The 26,196-nt window shown below is 45.1% G+C and overlaps 1 protein-coding gene across 1 annotated transcript; it reads right to left on the bottom strand.

Annotated features, from left to right (window-relative positions):
- Positions 1 to 1,846: 1,846 nt before the first annotated feature.
- LOC117060605 (5'-nucleotidase domain-containing protein 2-like) lies at positions 1,847 to 25,609 on the bottom strand. The gene is made up of 14 exons (XM_033172991.1): positions 25,573 to 25,609; positions 23,296 to 23,480; positions 20,638 to 20,712; positions 19,241 to 19,296; positions 18,683 to 18,776; positions 16,821 to 16,949; positions 13,652 to 13,712; positions 12,872 to 12,974; positions 11,846 to 11,947; positions 10,762 to 10,843; positions 9,785 to 9,871; positions 9,505 to 9,645; positions 8,883 to 8,947; positions 1,847 to 2,895 (listed from the first exon to the last, which is right to left on the bottom strand). The coding sequence occupies exons 1-14, from the start codon at positions 25,595 to 25,597 to the stop codon at positions 2,634 to 2,636; spliced, it is 1,467 nt and encodes a 488-aa protein (XP_033028882.1). The 5' UTR covers positions 25,598 to 25,609; the 3' UTR covers positions 1,847 to 2,633.
- Between the last annotated feature and the right edge of the window lie 587 nt (positions 25,610 to 26,196).

The following is a 26,196-nucleotide window of genomic DNA, read 5'->3' as shown; positions in this document are numbered from 1 at the left end:
AAATATTGGCAGAAAGAAATATGAAAGCCTCCATGTGTATTTTTTTTTGGGGGGGGGGGAATTCAACCTTTATTCCTGAAGTCTATGGTGCAAGGAATGATAGGGTTGAGAGGAGAGAAGCCACAAGTTTGTCCAGGGCTCTCAGCAAGAGACACTTGGGGCTTAATAGCTTACAGTGCATGGCCAAGCAGACTTACTCAGGAGCCCATCTTCATTCCGTGGGACCTCTTCCTGTGTGCACGTGCAGGATTGCTGCCTGTTTAAGCTTCATTGTTTATCAAGGCCAGTTATTCTTACTGCTGTTTTCGGTAAAATGGGTGCTTACTCCCTTGGCTTTTAGAAGGGAAAGAAAATTATAAAGCACTTTGCTAACTATTCTAGAGACCTGCAGCAAGAGATCCCAGAGTCAAATCAAGTACAGTGGTACCTTGGGTTAAGTATATTTCAGGTTAAGTACTCTGCTTACGAACAGAAATCGTGCTCTGGCGACGCAGCAGCAGCAGCAGGTCCCATTAGCTAAAGTGGTGCTTCAGGTTAAGAATGGACCTCCGGAACGAATTAAGTACTTAACCCGAGGTACCACTGTATCTTAAAGAACAGCACCCCACCCTGCAATGCAAGTACTGTAAGTTAAACGGAAGCTCTGGGGCTATGGGAAAGGATGTAGCAATAGTTCCATTTTAGGAGAATGCAGAGGGAATTTGGCCTGTCACCTTCCATTCCCTCCCAAGTGGCTGCCCATGGAACAATTGGCTGAACAAGGCTGTAGCTCTGTGTGCATAAAACAGCTGAAGGCAGCACAGTTCTTCTATGTTGGGCACATTGCACTAAGTAACATTCCAGACATCACTCCCCACTGTGCAAGCTTCCCACACAGCTTATTATGTGGCCATGAGGTGGCAGCACAATAACACTGGATCATGGGCCAGCAAACTTTTTCAGCAGGGGTCCAGTCCACTGTCCCTCAGACCTTGTGGAGGGCCGGACTATATTTTTTTTTGGGGGGGGGGGAAATGAACGAATTCCTATGCCCCACAAATAACCCAGAGATACATTTTAAATAAAAGGACACATTCTACTCATGTAAAAACATGCTGATTTCCGGATCATCCACGGGCTGGATTGAGAAGGCGATTGGGCTGGATCCAGCCCCCTGGGCCTTAAGTTTGCCTACCCATGTACTGGACTCTGCAAACCACAGCTGCTGCCTTTAGAAAGTGCGTTTCTAGTCCAGAGGTCAGCAAACTTACCGCACCTTGGGCTGGTGTCTCCAGCGCTGATTACCCGGAGGGCAGGGGAGCACGCACCCATACATGTGCGCACACGCTATTTCCGGCGCACTTCTGGGTCGGAGGAGCACCGGAAATAGCTTGTGCGCATGTAAGAGCAGGCGGCTGGGGTCACCGGGGGCCAGATAAATGAGTCCCTCGAGCCGTATTTGGCCCTTGGGCCATAGTTTGGAGACCTCTGTTCTAGTCCTTCAAGTTAAATTTTAAGAATGTGTGGGAAATGCTTATTAAGACCAAGGGTGTGAACAGCATTTCCTGTTAGTCAAGGGCAGAGTTTCAGAGTTCTGCATTGACCCTCCTCATATTTAGCAGAAGAGTAAGAAATCTTAATGTACACTTTGCTTAATTTACATAGGAAGTGAATGGAAGATCTACTGTGAAAATGATTTTTTTTAAAGTGAGGAATATACACACTCCATCCAACCCAAAACCACTCCTCATCACAGGCAAATGGTTCAGAAAAGATGAAACAAAGTAGAAGAGGGAAAGTTTGGGAGCCAAAACCCCACCTCTGATCCTGCACCCCCCCCTTTTCTGACAAATAAACCTACCAGGAACAGGTTTCACACTGAACTTTATTAAAGGTACAAAATTTGACTTACGAGCTACAAACACCTACCCTCCCATTAGCACCTCCTGTCCCCTTGCCAAGAGACAGGATACTTCCCTCCCAGCCCCTCCCCACAGTACCCCATACCTTCCATGGATGCCAGCAAAAATCACCCTCACAAAAACCCAGCAGTGGGGAAAAGGTAAACCTCAAACACTTCAGAACACCTGTCGCTCAGACCAGTCCTGCAAGGGTTGGGGACTGAGTAGTTTTGTGAGTTGGAGCAAAAATAACATTTCACCCCCACCCCCACGCAGATGCTGAGTGAGTTTGCCTGTGAAATGCATCCACCCCAGGGCAGGGCAGAGAGGAATGCAAGACCATTCCGAGGTGCTCCACCAGCAGACAAGCAATAGACAGGCTTCCAAGCTTCCTAGAGCACGTGCAGGAAGAAGGCAAACCAAAACTCTGCTGTTGGGCTCCTGGCCAATTTTGAGATAGGCCCAAGAACCTACTTGGCTGCTGGGAATCCTGCAAAGAATTCTGGACTAGTTGGACCTTGGTCTCAGCCAGCAAGGCACTTCTGACACCTGCAGGCAAGGCTGGATACTGAAGACCACTTGGCAAAGAAGAATTAGGCCTTAACAATTAAGACATTCCTATAAAGCACTCATGCTTTGTAAATTTGGACAAATAACCTGCAGGGACTCTAATTCAAGAAGTCAGCCCTCACTGCTGCACTTGTGGGTCTGGAGCAGAGTCGTAAGCCTCTGCAGCTTTGCCTGCGCAGGTCCCTAGCGGATATGAGCCATCTCTTCCAAAAAGGGAGTCTTCATGCAGCCAGTGCACAGCTGATCCATCCAGAGGGGAGCCTCATGCTGCAGGGGAGTGCGCCTTGGGTAAAAGGTGTAGTTGAGGTCATAGTTGAGCAAGCAGCTGAGCGAGGCCATGTAGACGTCCGAGAAGCGGCACAGGCGGCGTGAGAAATAGGTGGGGTTGTGGCAGGTGCGAAAGATGCTGCCAAACTGAGGATTGAAGAGGTTTTTGGTGAGAGCCCTGCAGCAAGTTTGGGGGGGACACAGAGACGAGAAAGAGAAAGAGTTATTAGACAACAGCATACAAAATTAAATCTTTGGCTTCCTAGGTTCTGTACCTAGCAAGGTGATCAGGTCAACTGCAACAGGACAATATGTTTTCATGGAAACTGCAGCATGCAGTGCTAGCTGAAGAATGCACCTCTCCAAGAATCTCAGCTTTCTGTTGGGTAGAATTTTGGTCATAAAAATGAACGTGTTACCGAAAAAGTTATTTTTATTTCAAATTGCCCCAATAATTAATAACCTAAGCTGTTTTAAAGAAGGATATTTCTTGGCAGAAGGATATTTCTAGATTTATCTGGCAGGGGAAGAAACCAAGAAGTAAATATAAGATATTGATTGATACTTGGGAAAAATGATCTGCATTTATATTACAAAGCAGCATGCCTGTGTTGGTTAAAAGAATGGATAGAGTTAGAGAACACTCAGTTGCTCAATTTGGAGGGGTATGGTGTTAAATTTGATTGGCATGCATGTCTATGGTATGGCAAAGCAAGAATACATAAGAATTTTATGAATTATGGAATTAGGAGAAATATCTATAGAGTCTGGGAAAAATATAAAAACCTGCTACAAAGGAAAACTTTGACCCATCAAAGCAACTGCAGTGAAAAAGCTTAATATTGAAAAAGATGGCCAACATATAGAGAATTACTGGACTTTACAGATACTAGTGTAAGCCTGAAGAAGATGGAAGAAGTCGGCAACAAGTGACAGATTGGTTGCAATACTGTCAAGTGAATGAAACATTTAAAGTCAATTAAAAATATGGTTTCATGGAACATACCTCAGAAAGAGCTGATAGAAAATAATGATTTCTAAAATGTATGTTATTACAAGAATGAGACACAGGTTGAAATGGTGAAATTGGCAATGTTTAGTTGGGCAGGAGATGTGGGCCACAATATAGTTAGATTTGTGTGAAAGGCTGTGGAAAACAGGACTGAAATTTACAACCTGCTATGCTCTTAAGAAAAACTATTTTCTTAAATGGAGTTCCCCCCTCTTTTTTCCTTTTCTTTTTTCCCCTTTTGTATTTGTTGTATTTTTGTGTAACTGTGCAATTTTTAAGATGAATAAAGTTTAATTAAAAAAAAGAAAGAAAAAGAAAAAAAACTATTTGAAAATGATTTATAGATGGTACCTGACGCCAAACAGATTAGCAAAAATGTCTAAGTCAGAGTTGGGTAAATGTTGGAAGTGTAAAGTTATGGATGGGACTTTCAATCATATGTGGTGGAGCTGTAGAGCTGCCAAAGAATATTGGGCAATGATATATAATGAATTGAAAAAATATTTTGGAAGACCTTTCCAAAGAGAGCTGAGGCATTTCTTTTAGGTATAGTGAGAGCTGAGGTAACAAGTAAATAAGTTAGTCTGTTTATGTATGCTACTACAGTGGTGAGAATTTTATATGCAGAAAGATGGAGATAGTACCCACAAAGGAGGAACGGCAGACAAAATTAATGGAATATGCAGAATTAACAAGTTTAACCAGCAAAATTAGAGAGCAAGAAGAGAAAGGTTTTAGAGGAATGGAAACCATTTATAGACTAAAATTTCACTGTAAAAAGGTTAGAACCTTAGCTGGTCTGGAATAAGCTCAGCAGTTAAAATTTATAAGGAGAGAAATTAGAATGTTTAATGGGTTAAGAAAAATAGAATATATAACAGGAATGGGTAGTTTGAGGGAGCCATGGAAGGATGGATGGGAAACTGGTAGTGGCAGCAGCGGGGGAGGTTGCGATGGCTAGCCAGAAGCCGGAGAGTCAGCAGCAGCAGGGCGAGCTGGATTTAGGACCCTGGCAGGCCTGATCCGGCCCGTGGGCCATAAATTGAAGACCCTGGGTTAGGGCAATTAATAGCAGCTCATGGCATCTATAGATGCAAGTAGGGGAGTCATTGGAGAGCTATCCAGTTGCATAGCCCAGACCATTGTTTTCTATAGAAATGAAATCCAAGCCCACAAGATGAGACAGAACCCAGTAGCTGCAAAAGCCTCAATTTGTAAATTCTTTCATGGAATTTTCACAGAAAGAGTATTTACCCATATGTATCTATCCAAAGAGGGACCTGGGTGGTGCTGTGGGTTAAACCACAGAGCCTAAGGCTTGCCGATCAGAAGGTCAGCGGTTCGAATCCTCGCGATGGGGTGAGCTCCTGTTGCTTGGTCCTAGCTCCTGCCCACCTAGCAGTTCGAAAGCATGTCAAAGTGCAAGTAGATAAATAGGTACTGCTCTGGCGGGAAGGTAAACAGCGTTTCCATGTGCTGCTCTGGTTCACCAGAAGCGGCTTAGTCATGCTGGCCACATGACCCGGAAGCTGTACGCCAGCTCCCTCGGCCATTAACGTGAGATGAGCGCCGCAAACCCAGAGTCGGATGCGACTGGACCTAATGGTGAGGGGTCCCTTTACCTTTACCTATCTATCCAAAAGGAAAGGTTGTTCAGGCTGCTCAACATGACTATTAGCATTGGGAGGGGGCAGGAGGGAATGAAGGGGCTGTGAAGAGCTCAAAAAGTGAGCAAGTGTAAAGGAATGCATACTGGGACAACACACACATTTGTGATCTGACCAAGAAAGAGTTCTTGGAGCGATGGGAGTCAGCTCAATAAAAATGTCGACCAGGTGTGCAGCAGTGGTGTAAAAAGTGAATTTTGTGCTAGGGATCAAAACGAGAGACATCACAAATAAGACTGCCACCGGGAGGACTTTCTACAGATGTCTGGAGTGGCTGCACTTGGAATACTGCAAAGAGTTCTGCTTGCTGCACCTCAGAGGAAGGCAGTGCAGAGCTGTGAAAGGTACAGAAAAGAGTAAACAAAATCAACTCTCCTATACGAAAGAGTTACAACGTTTGGGGCATCTCAGTTTAGGGGAAAAAGCAAGTAAGAGAAAAGACATGCTGCAATTTATTAAATTATGCATTAGAAGGAGAAAACAGAGAGAAAAATGTTCCCCCTTCTATCCAGGGTCACTGAAAGAAATGGAATGTTAGGAGATTCAGGAAAGACAAAAAGAAGCACTAATATTTCAGAACAAATAGTTCAAGCCATGGAATCTGATACAACAAGATGTGGTTGTGACTGTCAACTTAGGTGTCTTTAAAAGACAAATTCACAGAGGAAGACTATCCAGGGTTACTAGTCACGGGAGGCCCTGTTGGTGGTATTGCTGTTGGGTGCTGTCTAACTTGACAGCTGTGCTAACATGCAAAAGGACCTTCTTGACATCTGTTCCCTGTTTATGAAATGTCCTCTCTGGTGAGATGCAACTGGTTTCCCTCACTCTGGGGGAATTTAGAAAGATTCCTATCCACCCTGGTATTTTATGGCTAGTACACATTGACCCTGGCAACCTTGAAATTAGCAGGACTTTATTGTTTTCAAATGATTTTTTTAAAGCACTCAGATCCCCAGACTAGATGGGTGGGAGATTGCCTGCTCTTGATGGGGTTGAGCTCCCTCTGAAGGAGCAGGCATGTAGCCTGGGGGTACTGCCATATCCTTAGTTGTTGCTTGAGGCTCTGATGGCCTCGGTGGCACAGAGTGCCTTCTATCAGCTTCAGCTGGTGGCCCAGCTGCACCCCTATCTGGACAGGGATAGTCCAACTTCTGTTGTCTATGCTCTGGTAACATCTAGACTGGATTAAAGCAATGTGTTGTATGTAGTGCTGCCTCTGAAGACAGTTTGGAAGCTTCAGCTTGTGCAAAATTTGGTGGCCAGGTTGCTCACCAGAACAAGACAGATTGAGCATATTACACGCATCCTGGCCTGACTGCGCTGGTTGCCAATTAGTTTCTGGTCCCAATTCAAAGTGCTGGTTTTGACCTATAAAGCTTTAAATGGTTCAGGATCGTAATACGTCAAGGACCGCTTCTCCCCATATAAACCGTCCCAGACTGACTCTGCGTTCATCATCTGACGCCCTTCTTCGTGTTCCTCCTCCATGTGAGGTCCAAAGGATGGCAACACGAGAACGAGCCTTTTCGGCAGTGGCTCTGTTTGTGGGATGCTCTCCCCAGGGAGGTTCATCTGGTGCCTTCATTGTGTATCTTTAGGTGTCAGGCAAAAATGTTCAACCTCTTCAACCAGGCCTTGGACTGATTAATATTCTACAGCCTTTTAAATGTGTTTGTGTGAAAGTGGGGTTATTGCTTTGTTGTTTTGGTTTATTTACTTGTGTTTTATCTATTCTGTGAACCACCCTGAGATATTTTGATGAGGGGCAGTATATAAATTTAATAAATAAAATAATAAATAAATAAAATATTGTTCAGCAGGTTTCTTGCCTTCCACCTCTCTTTGGAGGAAGGGCAGGATAGAAATTCAATAAATAAGGAACATAGTCACAGTAGCCTCTATACCACCTACATGACAGAGCCAAAATGCTTCAGAGTACCATTTGCTAGGGGGCTGCTGCATTCATATTTTGTGGTCTTCACAGACAGGCATCTGGTTGGCCACTATGAGAAAGGACATCTTACACTTTCACACTATGTTTCAAGTTTTAAACTGATGCCTGATTACACAAGGCCCAGCATGTCCTTCCCTGTGTCCTTCTAGTTCTCCCATGGAATGCTGTTGTGTTTACCCAGCAAATAAGAGGTTACATATGGCTTCCTGAAAGCAGAGGCCCTGCAAAGGAGGGGACCACCTCACAGAGACCAAACTGCACTGCTGGGGAAACTCTTCCATGCCACATTCTCATAAACAGCTATTACTTCTATTTAATTAAATGCTAAATTCAGCTCAGTTCAACTTCTCTCGCCAAGAGTCAGCTGAAAACCACCACTGGAGTGTTCAGAGGTCACTGGAAATCCTCTTGAAATTGCTGTGCATGTAGGATCCATACCCACAATAAATGGATTGTAACAACAACAACAACAACAACAACAACATGTGCTCTGCCCATCTGACTGGGTTGCCACAGCCACTCAGGGTGGCTTCCTACAAATTATAAAACCACAGTAAAACATCAAACATTAAAAACTTTCCTATACTTTACAGGGTTGCCTTCAGATGACTTCTATCAATCAGATAATTATTTATCTCCTAGATATCTGATGGAAGAGAATTCAAGAGGGAGCAGGAGCAGATTCCCATTCTTAATCTGTTTAGCTGGAGGGGCCTCTTTAACTTTTTCCTACTAATCACTACCTACAGACACAATATTATTTGCCTTTCTTCCAAATGGGCACACCTTCAGAGAGGGAAAATTCTGATTTATGTAGACCCACCATTAGTTTGTAGAGGCGGCTCTCCACTTCAAAGTGTTTACAAATTCAAAAATAGAGCATGGGGTAGAGAAGAATGCAAATACAGTAGTTACAATTACCTGGGCTTTGTTTCAACAGGGAAACCTAGTTCCCAATGAAATAAATGAGAGTGAACTTGTCATGAAGCTGATCTGCTGAAGTCAATGGGACCATAGTTCAGCTACCTCAGTCCAGATTCAACACCTTGTGTACAAGTATAATGAGGCTAAAGGGGTGTGGAAGTCATGAATTTAGGACAACAGAGGGGAGATCCAGATGAGTATGGAATTTTCTGTGGGACAGAATAATCTGATGAGGAGCTAGAATTCAGAAGGAAAAGCAACTACTAGTAGATCAGCCTTGTATTACATATTTTGTTGTTGTACATTGTATTTTTGTTTTGCATTGTAACCTACTTTGAGTATTATTTTAACAGGAAAAACGGGGTATAAATTGTAAACTCATCTCCTCTATTCAAGCATACAAAGAAGATATGACCCTGCAAGTTGACATTAATAGTACAGACTGAAAAAGCAAATCACCACATGTACCCCCAGTTCCCCAAAACAGCCATGGCTAGTTGTCCTGGATAAAACTCTGATTTGCCACAGACACTCAGGCAGGTGGCTATTTGTAACCCTGGATCCAGCACACTGAAGCCCATGGGAAGGCAGAGATAAAACGCTACCTGAGCTCTTGCCGCTCCTTCATCCAGTCCTGGAACACCTGCTGAGCTTCTGGATCCTTGAACATCTTTTGGAGAAACAAACCAAGTGGTTAGACATGCATTTGATGATCCCACCCCATCCTGTCTTAAAACTCACTAAACCAACTTCTGCAGAAGAAATCTGCCTGTTTACCTACCGGTACTGATTAATGTCCACAGCCCATAAGCTAGCTAGAATGTCATTTCTTCTATATTAACTGGTCTTTAGAATCTTATTGATTCTATAACCAATGGATTGATTCTATAACCAATGGCTTCAAGTTACAAGAAAGGAGATTCCGACTAAACATCAGGAAAAACTTTCTGACAGAAGAGCTGTTTGGCAGTGGAAGGGACTCTCTCAGAAGGTGGTGGACTCTCCTTCCTTGGAGGTTTGCAAGCACAGGTTGGATGGCCACCTGCCAAGTATGCTTTAGTTGAGATTGCAGGGGGTTTGGCCTAGTTGACCTTCTAACTCTAGAATTCTAGGATTCTTGCTATACTATTTTAGGATCCTTTGCCATCTCTCAAGAGCAACCTGCCATAAAGAGCTCTGTGCCCTTTCCCCATTCCATTCTCAGCCACCAAGCGGACTCTCCCCTACCTGCATGCGCTCCAGCAAGCCGGTCAAGGCCTGCAGCCAGGTGAGTGCTTGTGAGTACTGTTCTGTGTTCACCATTTTGGTCTCTGTTTCCAGTTCGGGAACTATGGCCCCTGTTCGCCAGCCATGGCGCAGCATCAGGTCCTGTGGGGAGGAAGAAGGAAGGCATAGGGAAGTCCAAAGCAACTTCACCCACCCTCCCCTCCCTTCAACTCAGTCAGGTCACAGCTCCCACAGGCCACACTCCATTCCTGCCCCAGAGAAAAAGGCCCAAAGATCTCACCGCCAGGTCACTGTAGAGATGATCTCCGAAGTACAGAACTTTGGATCCGCGCCAGCCTGTAAGCTGCAGGAAGTCAACGAGGTTGCCCTATTTTTTTATTTTTTGACAGTGGAATGAGAAAGGTGCATTAAAATCACCAGACAGGTGATGTCAGTTAAAGGAGTTCTATAAATACAGGAACAAAATGGCTACACAATTTTTACATTAATATAGGATGAGGTTAAACATAAGGGGCTGAATTTGGAGCTAGAATTGACAAAAGATATGGAATTACTTGCTGGTATGGAGAAGGCAGCCTGGTGCCAACCTCCAGAAACAGAGAGCACTGGGCAAGAAGCCCTCAGTGGGCTTGTCTCCTCTCCCTTGCTTGCCCACTGTGCCATGGTGAGGGTGAGCCCAGACTAGGCCATGTCCTCACCTCCACATAGAGAAAGAGAGAGAGAGAGAGAGAGCACAAATTAGCAAAGGGTGGCTGTTAAAAGCTCAACACCATTCCCCACTCCTTCCTCCCAGCCTACTTGAAACTGTAGGGCAGGGAGAGGCAACTCTGTGATCTTCCAGGTGCTGCTAGACTACAATTCCCATCATCTTTGATCAGTGGACATACCGGCTGAGGTTGATGGGAGTTGTGGTTCAATAGCATCTGAAGGGCCACACAGGCTCCTATCATAGGGTGGAACTGGATTAGACCTGCGAGAGAGGAGATTACTTCCCTCACCCCTTAGGTATCTGATTTGACATCCCTCCAAAGCTGCCTCAAGAATATCCAAGTGGAGAAAAGACAAAGTAAGTGTGTGTGTGTGTGTGTGTGTGTGTGTGTGTGTGTGTGTGTGTGTGTGTTCAGAAGATGATATACTGAAGGACTGACATGCCCAAGTTACAAGCATGGAAAGATCTGGTATATTAATTCCATTCTTCCAGAAGACAGACAATCCCACCACCATGACATTTTTATCGTCCACAATCCATTTCCTCACCTGCTTATATACCTGCCCCTTCTCCAGCTTAGTTATTTTGTCCCACTGCAGATCCCCGTTAGCATCCAGGCGCCGGAAAGGTCTGAGGAGAGAAGCAAGTGGTGGGTGATGGGGGTGCCAACAAGACCCTCTGCTCTTCCAGAGCTGGGAGGGCAAAAGGACAGCATGAGCACCTGGCCTCCAAACCCACAAAATCATTCTCACTTGCCCACCGTCATACTGTTTCTGTGGGGAACCTCACATAAGATTCTGTAGATGTTTTCTGCAAACTCTTGTGTGAAGTGGCTCTTGGTTGGAGCCAAGGAAAACCAGAAGCCTTGACTTTGTATTGCATTTTGACAATATTATAAAAAGTGCAATTTAAGACGCACCTCCTTAAAGACTTGTTTGAATTATTTTATTTATTTAACAGAAATATATGTACCTCTTGATTTTACAAAACCTCCATGTGGTTTTATTGCAGTTTAAATATCAGTAAGACACAAAAAGGGAAGGAGAAGAAAGTATACAAGATATAGGAAAGAAGGGGAAGAACGACAGGAAGTGAAAACAGAATATTCAGAAGTCATGTATAATTCACAAAGCACCCCTATCTTCATAAAAGCAGACAATCATTTTTGCCCCAAGCCAGTGTAAATGTGTAGCCTCTGCCCCCCCTTATTTTTTCTGTCTCACAGAAAAGCAAGCAGAGAAATATTCAGAGCAATCAAGCAAGTCAGTAGTAAGTCACTTTAAAGAACAAAGAAAGAAAGACAGACAGAAAGAAAGAAAACGAAAGAAAATGGTGCAGATGGGAGGATAGCAGGATTTCAAATTTACAAAGAACGCCCCTACCAAATGAATATTTGGGCCTCTGCAAAGTGGCCAGAGGCAACCTACCAGGTTCTTAAGGCTCAAGTGTCCATGCTGACTGGTATAATCTATAAGACAGTGCATGTGTGGGAGGGCCAGCACCGCTTCCCAGACTTCAGGCTGCGCGCTCTGCCCCCCAACCGCCCAAGGTGGATGCACTAGAACTCATCGCTCAATGTGGCATACAGGATCTGGAACCCACAGCAGGAGCTTTAGAGAGGGCCACACTTACTTGACACAATCATTGAAGAAATGAGGCTTGTCTGCCTGGACTATGACCACGTCAAAGAAGTCCCGCCAGTCTTTGCCAACCATGTACCGCATCCCTTTATTGCTGGAAAAGAGGAAAAAGGCACATCAGGAACAGGAGAGGGGATGTCACCAGTAGCAGACAGCAAGGGGAGCTTCCATGGGCTCTTGCAACAGAGACCAAGGAAGCCTGAGAAGGGCAGGAGATATTCCAGCAGAAGAATCGGCAGAGTGCAGGTGCTAATAATAATAATAATAATAATAATAATAATAATAATAATAATAATAATTTATTTTATTTGTATCCTGCTCTCCCTGGCCAAAGCCAGGCTCAGAGCGGCTACAATTCACTCCTTTCTCACAGCCCACAGTAGGCGCTCCCTGTTCATCTTCCTCCTTTATTCTCTTATCTACCATGAGGATGTCAAATTAGTGTAAGCTGTCTGCCTTAGCCGGCTAGAGGTGTAACACTTTAGGTCAAACCTGAAAAAATCTTCAAATAGCTCAAGGGCCAGCACAGAGAAGATGGAGCAAGCTTAGTTTCTCCTGCTCCAGGGGGAAGGACCCAAACCAATGGCTTCAAGTTACAAGAAAGGAGATTCTGACCAAACAAGAAGAACTTTCTGATAGTAAAAACAAAATCGAAAATTCTTTCTAGTAGCACCTTAGAGACCAACTGAGTTTGTTCCTGGTATGAGCTTTCTGATAGTAAGAGCTGCTTGATAGGCTCTCCTTCATTGGAAGTGTTTAAGCAGAGGTTGGATGGCCACCTGTCATGGATGCTTTAGCTATGATTCCTACACCCTCAGGCTCCCTTCCAACTCTACAATTCTATGAAAATGCAGGGAGCCGTTGATGCAGGAGAGCCCTAGAGATTCCAAAAGATTGGTTCAATGTCAGCATTTAAGCAGGGTTTAAATGAAGTCTATTGTAGATCTAGCGTTTTGGACCAGGACAAAGTAGGACCCAGCCTGCTTCTAGCTTGCAGCCCTGGCATGTTCAGACTCACACAAAGCTGAAAGGGCTGTTGGTGATGAGGAAGAGTTTCTTGCCACACTTGGCCAGGCGGTGCAGCACGGCGTACGTCTCATCTCCACGCAGGATGTACTTCTCTGCAGAGGGAAGATGGGCATTAAAAACTTCTCCATGCAGACAGAACCAAGAGACAAACTGAAACGAGGTTCACTGGCTGGGAAGGAGCAGTGCTGGCAGGATTATTGTTCTCGTTTTCTGACATAGGCTGGGCTTTGTGTATATGCCTACCATGTGGAAGTGAACAAAAAGCACACAATGTGGCACAATTCAACTTCCTCCCCCCCCCTTAAAGCAAGTTTCTGTTGCTTGTTGCTGTACAGATGCACATGAAAGCACCTGGCCAACCCCTCTCTGATTTCTGAGACTAAGGGCTTCTCCTGTGACTGTAGAATTTACCTTTCTTGGTGTGGAATGTGCTTGGTCCAGGCACAGAGAATGTACAGACTAAGAGACTTCAGCCAGGCCTGATCTTTGGCTTTCCCTTCCCTTAAGCAGTCCACTGCTTGGTTCACTTGCTTAAGCCTCTGTACCATTCTGCTAAATCACTTCATGCAGAAAAACAGCCCATTGTGGAACATTTCACTTCTGACACACTAGGCTAGCCAACCAGCGTGTTTTGTTCTACAGCTTAGCTAGTGGGTGTACACTCTTCCCTTAGGAAAGGCAGCAGGTCTGGAAAGGCCTTTAGCATCCCTTGCAGCCCTCTGCTTGTGTGGCTGCCCTGCCTTCAGCCCCTTGGCAGATGGATACTCACCCAGATCCTGCATAATCCACTTGTACATAAAGCCTTTAATATGGACATCCCGGATGGCATCCTATTGAAAAACGTTTTTTTTAAAAAAAAAATTAAAAAAACACCTCAGAAATACACAAACAAGTTTAACAATGTGCACACTGGTGTAGCTCCCCCTGATCTGCATTTCCAATGCTTCACCAACACCATGAAAGTTGCTTTCAAGAGATGGTGCTTTGGGAAGGAAGGCTATACAGCTCCCTTGCTCTGCACCCCTTCCAAGCTGGCTTCTGGGCTAAAGGGGACCCCACTTGCCCCTCTATCACAAGCTAGGTTACCTAGTTGGGTGGGGAGGCACTGCAAACTTTAGCAAACTGTCCCCAGCCTCCCACAAATCACTTGCCTCTGTCGCTCCATTGCTTTACACCAGGCATGTCCAACTCCCAAGAGACTGTGATCTACTCCCAGTATTAAAAAAAAACTGACAGTGATCTACCCATTGTCATTGGAGGGAGGAGGAGCGTGCGTGTGTGGGGTGGGTGGATTGCCCAGAGTTGTTGAGCTTTTTGGGGGGAGGATTGCACAGAGTTTTTTAGCTTTCCCTCTGTAACTTTTTGTACACGATAAGGATCCTGCAATCTACCAGGATCAGCCAGGGATCTACCAGTAGATCTACTGGTTGGACATCCCTGCTTTACATATTCCGATGTCAAAACCAGTTTAGAGATCCATGTCTGGATCACTTGCTTTAAAAAGAAAAAAAAGTAACAGTAACAAGAATCCAGCTGGGACTCCACCACTGTAGGAAGAGGGTTAACCCTTTCCTTTTCGGCCGATGTGGGTGGAGGGAGAACAGGGACAGTGATACTTGTTTGTTTTCCTCCACAGGGCAAATAGCAGCTTCAGTGTGTTTGTGTGTGTGTGGGGGGGTGCTTTTACAAGGGGGAAACCTCTCCGTTTGAACCCAAGGGTGTTTTTACCTGCTTAAATAAATGCAGCAGACTTTGCTACAGTGACAACTAGCTTGGTCCTTGCCTGTTTCTGCCTTTCTTCCTCTTTCAAACATAGAGAAATTCCCAGCTACTTTCAAAAAAAGTGGTGTGCACACAGTGGTTTAAAATGGTTTCTAACCACTCCACTTTTGGCACTGACAACATCCCATTGGCAGCTTGCACTCTAAAATGGATGCTGCAGGAAGGGTTTTTGTTTTGTTTTGTTTTTTACATTTGTGGTGACATTTTGCTGCATGCCATCTATCACCACACCCCTGCCTGACGACACTCCTCAGTGGTCTTTTAAAAAAATAAATCTGTTTTTTGTGGAAATCTGGCATAACAGAAAAGTTGTATCCAAAAATTTTTGGGCTGCCTCCATAGGAAAATGAATACATGTGTGCATACTGCATACCCACAATTGGTCTCAGGTTTCTGGAACTTAGGGAAAGTGGGGCAGTACTGAGAGGAGGGGACAATAAGACACAGTGTGAATACATCCCATCAACTACTAGCCACTAGTGTGGACAGGAAATAATGTGACAGTACTTTCCATTGTTCATGTGGATAGGTGTGCACACAAGAACGTATGGGGGAACTGGATCTGTGCCTTAACAGCCTGGTATGTATCTAGCCAAAGAAAGCCGCTAGGATTCCTTAGCTGGGAGTCATGATAATTGTTTTAAAACACACTCACAAATGTGGTACAGGTACAGAACTGGAAGGGACCAGAAGGTCTTGAGCCCTTGAGCATCCATATATAATCCACATCACAAGTAGGCAGGAGGAGGAAGGACAAGCCACAGGAATTGCTTGGAGAACCATATGGCTCAAAACAAGCAGAACCCATGCTCGCTTCGGCAGCATATATACTAAAACAAGCAGAACCCCAAACTCCATTCAAGAAGGCCAAGCAAATCAGAGAGCCAGTCTGACCCAGAAGGAAAGTCTCAAGACTTGTGCATTCCAAGATCCTGCACAGTCTGAGGAAGAAAAACCTGTAACCCTGAAGGTGTCATGACATACTAGAACAGGCTTCCTCAACCTCGGCCCTCCAGATGTTTTGAGATTACAATTCCCATCATCCCTGACCACTGGTCCTGCTAGCTAGGGATCATGGGAGTTGTAGGCCAAAAACATCTGGAGGGCTGAGGTTGAGGAAGCCTGGACTAGAAGCTATGAGGGGAGGGTGCTCAGTTGTGGCATCTTGGCAAAGCTCTCTGCCCCCTTTTGCATGATCAGCCAGTGAAAAATAATGCAACAAATGTGCAAATGTGACTTGATTTCTGTAATTTAGGCAAGCTGAAGAATTCTGCTTTTGGGTGCAGATTTCTGAGATACCTGAAATATCTTTCTCATATGAACAAATAGAATACAAGCATGAGAACCCACTAAGCATGTCCCTATTTTCAGGTGGAATTCAATCAGATACAGGCAAATTCACATTCCTGGATGAGGCTTGTAGAATTCCACAATTATCATTGATTGGGAGGTCTTGTGCAGCAATCCTGCTCCCCCCCCCCAAGATCAAACTTCTTGTGATAAGCAAAGTGATGGACAAATGCACTGGAAAGTGTGGGGTAACACTGTGTCATCTAAGCTCCCCACAAACCAATCAGAAATTTGGCTTGCCAATGAGCATTTGCCATCTAATCTTCCTGCAAACAAATTGGAATGAACGCTCAATAAAGAGGTCTCTTGGGAGAGTCAAAGGGGCCTACGTGCATCGAGGCAGCAATGGAGCAATGTTATTTATGACAATGCCTGTTCTGACCTCTTGCCCTGGATCAAGGAGACAGATGTCTCAAGTTTCCAAAGATACAACTAAGGAGGAGACTTGCCTTTTCAAAACACAGGCAAAGGAGGAGAAAGAGGCCCACGCAGTGTGCCTTCAGGCAGCTGGGCTCCTTGATAAGCCTCCCTGGCAGCTAAGCAGGCAGCCCCTCCCCAACTCTCTCCTTGGTTCAGGACAGCCTGTTCTGCTGTGGCAAGATACGTCACTCCCTTCCACAACAAAGTAGTAAAAAAGAAAGAACTGAACAGAGCCCCTGAGAGCACTCAAGTAAACCACAGAGAACACAAAGTCCCCCCCCAAAAAAAGACACCTAGCAAGCAACAATCCTCCCGCCAATTCTCAACACAGAAGCCTACATCTCATCACTCAGCAACAATATGCAGGAGAGTGGAGGGAAACACACCGTTACGTCTTTGTAGAGATGGATGGGATCGTAATCAATGTTGTTGGTGATGAAGAAGTCATTGGCTACGGCCAGGAGGGTCATTTCAGGGAGAGAGAAGATGTCCATAAACTGCTTTATGGCTGGACCCTGGGAAGACCAAGGGAGGGAAGGATTGAACAGCAACTCTCAATCAGAACTGCCTGCACTCTTCCACCCATTTCTTGCTAGGGCAAGAACTGTAAGTGTCCAGCTTTGCAGAATTCCTGGTTCGTCCAGTCCAGCTACACATCAGAGCCCTACATTCACCAACCACCTTCAAATCCACAATTAAGTGAGAGTGAGCATATTTACTTCTGCTTCCAACATTTGATTTATCAGATACATAGATCCAGACTGGAGAGAAATGGGGAAGGCAAGAGACATCAAGATTAGATATAGGCAGTTAGGAGGTACAGAGCACCCTCCATGAGCAGGGGAAAGAAAGGGGCTGCCGTGAGACTATTTCGCCTGGAAGTTCTTGCCTACCCACACTGGATTCTGAGTGTCAAACAACACACTATGTTAAATGCGTAGTTTCATGTTCATTCATTCATTTAAACAACATAAAATAGCACCTATGGAATGTTCCAATCAGGACCAGGACGGTGGTACCTTAGAAAGTGAAAGGGGTGCATGGAGGGTGGGAGGAGGCGGCCATTGGTTTGGTTTGTTCTTGTTTTTATTATTTCTTTTGTGTTTTTATCTTCTATTCTTATGCTGTGAACTGTCCTTAGATCTTTGAATGAAGGGTGGCGTACAAGCTTTTTAAATAAAATAAAGTAACTATTTCCTCTCATGTTGAGCCAAAAACACACAAATTGGGGACGAGGTTAGATTCATCAGAAAGGTGCAAAAAGGCAAGGCATGTTCTGTTTTAAGAGATGGCCTCAGCTGTATTGAGGAAAGGCTTTGGTTGTACCCTGGATGGCTTTGCGGAGAGATCCGGCTATCTGCACTGTAAGAGCAGAGCTCAGGTGTTCCTTCAGCAACAGTCATCCTCAGACTGAGCCTTAACAGGAGCTGCAGCTGTATCTCAGTTGCTGGCTCTGCGCCCATCAAGTGAAAAACTGGACACAAAAGTTGAGCTCTTTTTTGGGGGGGGGGCAAAGTTGTTAAACTATTTTTAATGAAATTCACCAAAACTGACACTTCTGACATGGGCTGCCACACACCTGGATTTTCCCGGACGTTCAGCGATTTCCACCCAGACACTGTTTACAAGGGCTGAATACCAGACGTATGGCAACCCTATTTAAAGGGGCCAAGCCTGCTTTATCTGCCATTGACTTGGGGAGTGGGATGGCGCTTGAGTCCTCTGAGTCAGGGCAACATCACACCTTCGGCTAGAGGTAGTGGCACAACAGGCTCACACCTCTTCAACAATTAACTTCTGGTTAGTTATGTACATCTAGGACTGGCTCCAAGGGCAATGTCGGTACTGGCATGTGGGGTGCTCTGCCAACATGACAAAAACTTCACTATGGATGCCCCTTTTCAAAGAAGACCACCTCATCCTTACTCCAGCATCTCAGATTGCCAGTATTCCCTGCAAAAAACTCCTGAGACAATGCAATGCCCTACCAAATACCTGGTAGGGAAACCATGGGAATATGGGGAGGTCCAGCCTAGGAAGTAGATGCAACTGCAGGCCGACTAAGCTCCCTTTAATAACTTGGTGGACCCTGGATAGCAGAGATACATAGGAAGGCAAATAAAAGGAGCTACAATCTGCTGGCACCTGTTCCCCTCTTGCCACATCTCAGCCAGGAACAGAAACTGAGCAATGAGAGACACTGGCCAATAGCCTTCAAACCAACTCCAGGGCTAGCAAGGGAACCGACCTTTCCATAGAAGCCACTAGCCTGGTGGAGGGGGATATGAAGGGTACCGTCATACATCGCCAGCACCTCATCATCTGGAACAGGTTTCAAGCCCCTGGAGAATGCCAAAAAGGAGAAAGGTTTAGGAGCTTGGAAGTGTCGCCAGGAGAGCATCATTTAGCAGCTGCATGTGAGTAATGTGGCTACAAAGTTATGAATTCCAGTTTGACTGGTGCAGACATAATGCTGTCTCCTTACAAACTAGTTTGCAAATTTTGAGCCAGAGCAAGGGATGGATGCTCCTTCCCCTCTTCCTTGCTTGGTTTGACTTAACCATGGTTTAATATTCCATGTGCACCACCATGGCTAACACAAATTTAACCAGTTTTCAAAGGAGATTCCTTTGGGACTGCTTCCCAACTTGCAAATTCTATTTTCTGGGAGTCAGGGTTATATCTTAGGCATGACCACACAGAAGAATTTTAAAAATTAGGTCTAGGAACAGCCTCAATTCCAATATCTCAGCTATGAAATTCTTCTCCATCTCAGCCATTGGGGGCCAATGTGAGCAACACTTACCGGTAAACGGTGCCCAACTGAATGTAATGAAAGGCATCTATCTTCATGAGCAAGCCCTGTATGGCAGACAGAAGAGAAATGTGGAGTCAGCACACAGGAAACCTATATTGAAAATCAGTTCATGAAATTTATTTATTGAATCTGTTTAACACCCTTCATCTGAAGATCACAGGGCAGTTCACCACATAAAAATACAAAATATAAACAAAATACATAATAAAAACAAGAGCAATAACAAAAAGGACACAGAACAGCGTGGTCCAATGCATGGCCAAAGGGCTCCATGTGGCCCCCAAAGCCTTTTATGGTGGCCCTTTACAACATTTGATGCCCCATCCCTTGCACTGCCTTCCCAAAGCTGGATAAGCAAGGCACTGGGCTTTGGGAAGTAGGTGTGAGGGCATTGACAGGGTCCTAGAGTCCTCTTGCCTTCTTCCCAAAGCCTAGTTAGAGCTTTTCCAACTTTGGGAAGGAGGTGTGAGGGCTCTAGGACCCCGCCAGAGCCAAGTCCCTTCATCCCAAAGCAGGGCTGGGTGTGTGAGTCAAATCTTGGCGATCCCACCCCCCCCCCATGAGACAAGGCAGTGTGCAGTCCACTTGGTATGAGAAGCTGGACCGCCCTGATCAGCCAAAGCCAAATGACTACCGGTAGTTAAAAGAGAAATGTTTTTGCCTGGCACCTAAAGATATGTAATGAAGGTACCAGGTGAGCCTCCCTGTGGAGAGCATCCCACAAGTGGGGAGCCATCACAGAAAAGGACCCTCTGGACCTCACATGGAGAATGCACACAAAGAAGGGCCTCAGATGATGACTGCAGGGTCTGAGTAGGTTCATATGGGGGCAGGCAGTCCTTGAGGTATTGTGGTCCTGAGCCATTTAAGTCTTTATAGGTCTAAACCAGCACTTTGAATTGGGCCCAGAAACTAATTGGCAGCATGTGCAGTTGGGCCAGGATTAGTGTAATATGTTCAAACCGTCTTGCCCTGGTGAGCAACCTGGCCACCAAATTCTGCACCAGCTGAAGCTTCCGAACCGTCTTCAGAGGCAGCCCTATGTATAACGCATTGCCTGCCCACATTAGTGCTACATGGATGACCACAACGGGGGGGGGGGGGATAAACTCTTCCCTTGGCTTACAATTAACCCCCTGCTGGAAGTGACCCTTATTTGCACAGGTGACAAGTAATAATACTTAGCATTTATATAAGAAGACTTTTAAAATGTTCCAAGTTGATTACACTACTGCATTAGGCCATTGCAGTTTGGCTAAAAACACCTGGTGACTTCATGGCTAAAGTGAGATTTGACACATGCACACACAGCTCTGCTCTTCCGGCCTCTGCTGTCCTGCCAAAGCCACAACTGGAACAGGGCAAGCCACCTGTCTCTGTCTCACCTTGGCAATGTCGTAGTGTAAGCCCCGGATGGCAAAGTTCGGCCAATATTCATACTTCAGGATGCCCTTTGGATACTGATGGGACAGAACAAAACAAAACATACAATTTGCAATATAGACTGGAAAGAGAAGTTGCTGAGTTGCAACTCATTACCAAACTCAAAACCATAGAGAGACCTGGTCTGAACAAAGACATTGGATTCTTATCTCATTATACATGACAAAGCTATCTTTAGCCATCTCACCCCTTGCTTTTTCCTTTAGGACTAATTGCAGTCGTTAACAGTCATCAACAGGTTTTCCACACCTATCATCCAATCACCCATTCCCACCACCCTTCTGAGTAATACCCCTCCCCACTCTCTCACTATATATAAGGGCCTGGTGACTTCTGTTTCAGTGTATCTGAAGAAGTGTGCATGCACACGAAAGCTCATACCAAGAACAAACTTAGCTGGTCTCTAAGGTGCTACTGGAAGGATTTTTATTTTTATTTTTTATTTTGTTTCAATTTGCAAGGTGGTCAATCAGTTTAAAAAGCATTTCAAGTGTCATTTGGAAGTGGATTTCAAATATAATACTTTTTCTCAATGAAGTCAATGCAGGGAATTGCTTGGAGCCATGCTATTCATATTTATCAGCTACAATTGGGATCCTAGCAGCAAGCACAGAGAGCAGGGACAAGGAACCTCTGTGGCCCTCCAGATGTTGATGGACTTTAGCTCCCATCAGCCCCAATCCATTGGCCATGCTGCTTTCTGGGGATGATGGGAGTTGAGAGTCCAACAACATCTGGAGGCCCATATAGGTTCCCAAGCAGATGCACATTCTGCCCATTAAGAGGCAAAGGAGGCATGAAAGGATCAGCCCTCTTGGTCTGTCTGCCCTGTTCACATAGAAGACAAGAGGGAAAGCTAACTTTTTAGCACTTGAATGAGGAGTGCTAAACCCTTTCCTTTCCCCACTGCTTCAAGTGTCTTTTCCAGCCTGGGCCACTTTGGATAACTGAGCTGCCAGAAAAGTGCCTGCAGGGAGGTAAAGACAGCAGAGGGTTCAGCTTCGTTCACCTGAATGCTCCTTTTGATGCAAAAACCAAACACATACAGTTTACACAGAACAGGACAAGCATACAAACACACACGGCTGCCTCCTCCTCTCATGTCTCGCTTGGCCTAAGGCTGGGCTGCGGAACCTTTCTAGCTCCACTGGTCAGATCCTGGCCTTGGCTGCCAACCACCTGGTGTCACCATGATAGCAAGTGCCTTTGACTTCAAGGTACAGTACAAGAGTCCTGCGTTGTGCTTTAAAATGCCTGCAGCTCCAGTTTTACTGCCCACCAGCTGATGGGTGGTAGAGCCACAGCCTTCTTTCTGCAGACATCCGGTATGTGAGGAAGTTCCACACAGGGAGCACTTGCGCAGCCAATCCAGCGCTGCTCAGCTGATGGGCGGTTTATCCGAAGCCTGATTTCCCTTGCCAATACACATGTGAACATGGTTTACCGTATTTTTCGCTCCATAAGATGCACTTTTTTCTCCTAAAAAGTAAGGGGAAATACCTGTGCGTCTTATGGAGCGAATGGTGGTCCCTGGAGCTGAATTGCCCAGGGACCAAAAGCAGATATGCTTTTTCTTTTTACAAAGAGAAAAGGGGGTGTTGAAAGGACCCCGCTCAGCAGCTGATCAGCAAGAGATAAGAGTCCCGGCTCCCTTTCAGCCCCGCCCTCCTTTGTTGAATGTGCTGCAGAGGGAGGTTGTTTGTTTCCCCAGGACATTTGACTGGCTGATTAGATTATCTGTCTACAAACAGTAGAAATGGCTCCCTTTCCTTAAGATTTTTTCAGAAATGTGAGTTAAACCCCATAAAAATGGGGCTTTTCCGCTTTGCTTTTCCCCCTTTGCAAAAGGAGCTTTGCTTTCCCCCCTTTGCAAAATAAGCTGCAAAACCTTTAGCTGATCCTAAAAAAAAACCGAAAAACAAAACAAAACAGGGCTTTTCCCTTTGCAAAAAAAGCTGCAAAACCTTTAGCTGATCCTAAAAAAAAACCCAAAAACAAAACAAAACAGGGCTTTCCCTTTTGCAAAAAAGCTGCAAAACCTTTAGCTGATCCTTAAAAAAGGCCTTTTGCCTTTGCAAAAACAGCTGCAAAACCTTTAGCTGATCCTAAAAAAAACAAAACCCAGGGCTTTCCCCTTGGCAAAAAAGCTGCAAAACCTTTAGCTGATCCTTTAAAAAAAGGCCTTTTGCCTTTGCAAAAACAGCTGCAAAACTTTTAGCTGATCCTCAAAAAAAAACAACAACAACAAAACCAGGGCTTTTAGAGGAAGAAAACCAGAAAAATATTTTTTTTCTTGTTTCCTCCTCTAAAAATGAGGTGTGCCCTATGATCCGGTGCGTCCTATGGAGCGAAAATACGGTAAGTGTACACATGATGTCAGGTGTGGGGGCAGGTGGGCAAGGTTTGGGGAAAACGGGCTCATGGGCCAAGCAGGTACCCTTGTTGGGCCAGCTTTGGCTTGTGGACCACAGGCTCCCCACCCCCACCCAAAGGTTTCCAAACCTTCAGTCACCACCATTTGTCCAAGCCAAGGACCCTCCAATTCTGCCAATTACTTTTCTCATGTTCTAGTCAGCAGGACACGCAAGCTCCAGAGATACCTTATACTGCTCCACAAGGATGTCCCGAGCAGTGTTGTAGATGCAAGAGTGGAGAGCAGGTGAGTATAACGCCAGTGTGTAGTCATAGTCAAATCCATAAACTTCGATAGTACTCAGGGAAATCTCATTGTTGGAGTAGATTGTTGAAGGGTTCAGAAGATTGCAGACCCCTGGGGGAAGCAAATCTGGAGGAAGATGGAAGCACAAGCAATTACCGCACACTTCCAAATGGATACCTCTTACGGTCAAAAGTAGGGGTCCCCAACACATCAGAAATGTTGGCTTCCTGAGATTGCGTGCTACGCTATAATGACTTGACACCAGCAAAGCTCCAGAGCAAAGGAGCTCGCTCTGCTGCACAGCATTACATGCACACACATCACCACTGATTTCTATACATTTCTCTCCATTCGACAACCTATACTGCACTCCCAGTGCCATAATAAGGCAAGGAAATCCCATTTTTTGAAACAGAGATTCACCAAAAATAGCCAAATATATGGTTTTATTTAGTTGCAAAAGATAATAAAATTGTGATCCAGGGATGGAGGGGAGGGCAAAGATTAAATCCCCCATAACAGCCTTTGCCACCCCTTCACTCTTCCAGATTAGTTCTTCTCTAAGCGCTATTATGCCTTCACATTTGTGGATCTTGGCCATTCTTAACTAGAACGTCTGCTTTGCATGCAGGTCCCAGGCTTGATCCCCAGTAGCATGTCCTGGCAGGGCTGGGCAGAGCCCTGTGTGAAATCCAGGATAGCCCCTGCCTGTCCACATGGACGATCCTGAGCCAGAGGGACCAAGGGATCAAGGGTCAGACGCAGTAGAAGGCAAGGAGGAGCTTGAACAAGTGGCAGAACTGGTTCACAGCCAAAATATAAAGCAGACAGTTGCCCACACAGCTCCCAAGCTTATAAGAATACACTTTGCTGCGTGAAACACGTAGCACTTGTGCAACAGCAGACACCCTGCATTAGTTAACCCTGTCAAGTGCAAGCAGGCACACTAATGAAGAATTTGCCTTATGCCAAGTGATGAGTCAGCTCATCTCGGAGCACGGAATACACGTTGCCTTCTGTCACCCCCCTCCTTAAACTGGTTGAGCTGGAAATAAAAATCACTGTATTCAGCAAATGCTGAAATGGGTAAGATTATTTGTGGTCAACAGGCAAAGCACAGAGGGAACTGCTGGGTCAGACAGCCTGGTGGGGTCAAATAAACTTTGTGGGTAGTGATGCCACAGTTCAAGAAACTGGCAGTGCCCAGGAATGAAGGAAGCAAACTGTTAAGCTTTGTAATGCATATTTTTGTGAGGTGCAGAGGAATGGCAGTGGGAGGGGAAGAAGAGAGGAGAGACGTGGCAATTTTTGTAGCATTTAGGAGAAAGTCAGGAATTAAGAGCAGGAGTCTGATCACTTTGTGCATCCAAGTTCATCCTTATTACAAAACTGGATTAAATACCGTTAATGTTACACTAAATATACAAAAGCACACTATTTTACTCTGGTTTACTTTGAAGCTAACATCATCTCTACAAGGTTTGTTAGAATCTTCAACTCCGCAGATGAACATGTATAAAACGGGTGAGAATAGGAAGTCGTCTTAAGCTAAGTTGAGGCATATATGGTCTCTACAACGACTCTCCAAGGATTCAGGCTTGGGTCTTTCCCTGTCCCTATCTAAAGATGCTGGGGAACAGCAATGGTGGTAATGTAATGCTGGTATTGTCATACCAGGAAATTACATTAGCTTCTAATTGTTTATCACAAGTTTTAACATAAATTGCACAATTAAGTCCACTCGCCAGCCCATGCCTCCTCCCGATCTCTGTAATATTGATAAAAATCCTGACCACAGAAAAGAGGAAGAAAATAGAAGGGGCACAGCAGCAATCCCTGGCTGCAACTAGAACAGATTGATTAAATCGTGTTAAGGAGTAACTAATCTATGTTTAGTGGTGCATAAGGGGGGGCACTCTAAAATTGCACTGTTCTCCCCTGCCCCAGCAAGCTTGCTAGCTAGATGCATACTTTTGGCTGGTCCCTGACAAGGACTGTGAGAACGCCCCCGATACCTGGAGTTCATAAGGAGAATCCAAAAAGAATGCATCGTATTTTTGAGAAATCAGGATCTCCTTCTTTGGACTGGGGGTGATTAGTTACTACCATGTTCAGATGAATCATCAGTTCCAGTCAGCCTTTTAAGTGCCCCCACCACCTGTAATAATCAGGCAGATTTAAAAATAATAATACTTTTTTAAAATATGAAAATATTTACAAAAATCAAGGGGGGCAGGCATCATTTTAGAAGAGGCTTCTCTCCCACACAGGAAGCAATGGCTCTTCCAGATTCATGGTGCATAATCCATAAAACAAAGAAAGGCTGGCACTTTCTTCCAAAGGTTTTACCTTTTTTTTTTGCATGCAAATTTAAATCAATTAAAACTACTGTGATAAAACAACTACAATTCTTTAAAATTCACTGTGTTTGGTGTTCTTGCTGCAGAAGACTCCCGTGGCACCTTAAAGACTTCACAGATACACGCCACAGTAAATGTTAGCCTTTCCCTATTGTTTCAGCCTTCGTGTTGATCTTGCTCACTTCTTCCCACCCTCCAAAGCCCTGTCTGAAAAACCAGACACAAAGCAGACCCTTCTCCCGCTTTCCCTGCCCGGACATGCCTCCAAAACAAAGGGGAGGGGATCCCACGACCCAGCTTGAATGGCAACAGAAAGCATGAAGGCTCCGGAGCAGATTCATCACAACATAAGCAGCAAAAGAGATGCGCGGGTCCTCACTTAAAAATGAGTGACTAAATTGTGTCATGAACCGGATTACCTTGGGGACGGCAAAAAGGTACCACAGGAAGGGAACTGCTACAAAGTATATGGAAAGGGAAAA

The sequence above is a fragment of the Lacerta agilis genome, chromosome 16, assembly GCF_009819535.1.
Source record: "Lacerta agilis isolate rLacAgi1 chromosome 16, rLacAgi1.pri, whole genome shotgun sequence".
Taxonomy (NCBI): Eukaryota; Metazoa; Chordata; class Lepidosauria; order Squamata; family Lacertidae; genus Lacerta; species Lacerta agilis.
The sequence above is the reverse complement of the archived record's forward strand: the minus strand, read 5'-3'. Positions and strand labels throughout refer to the sequence as shown.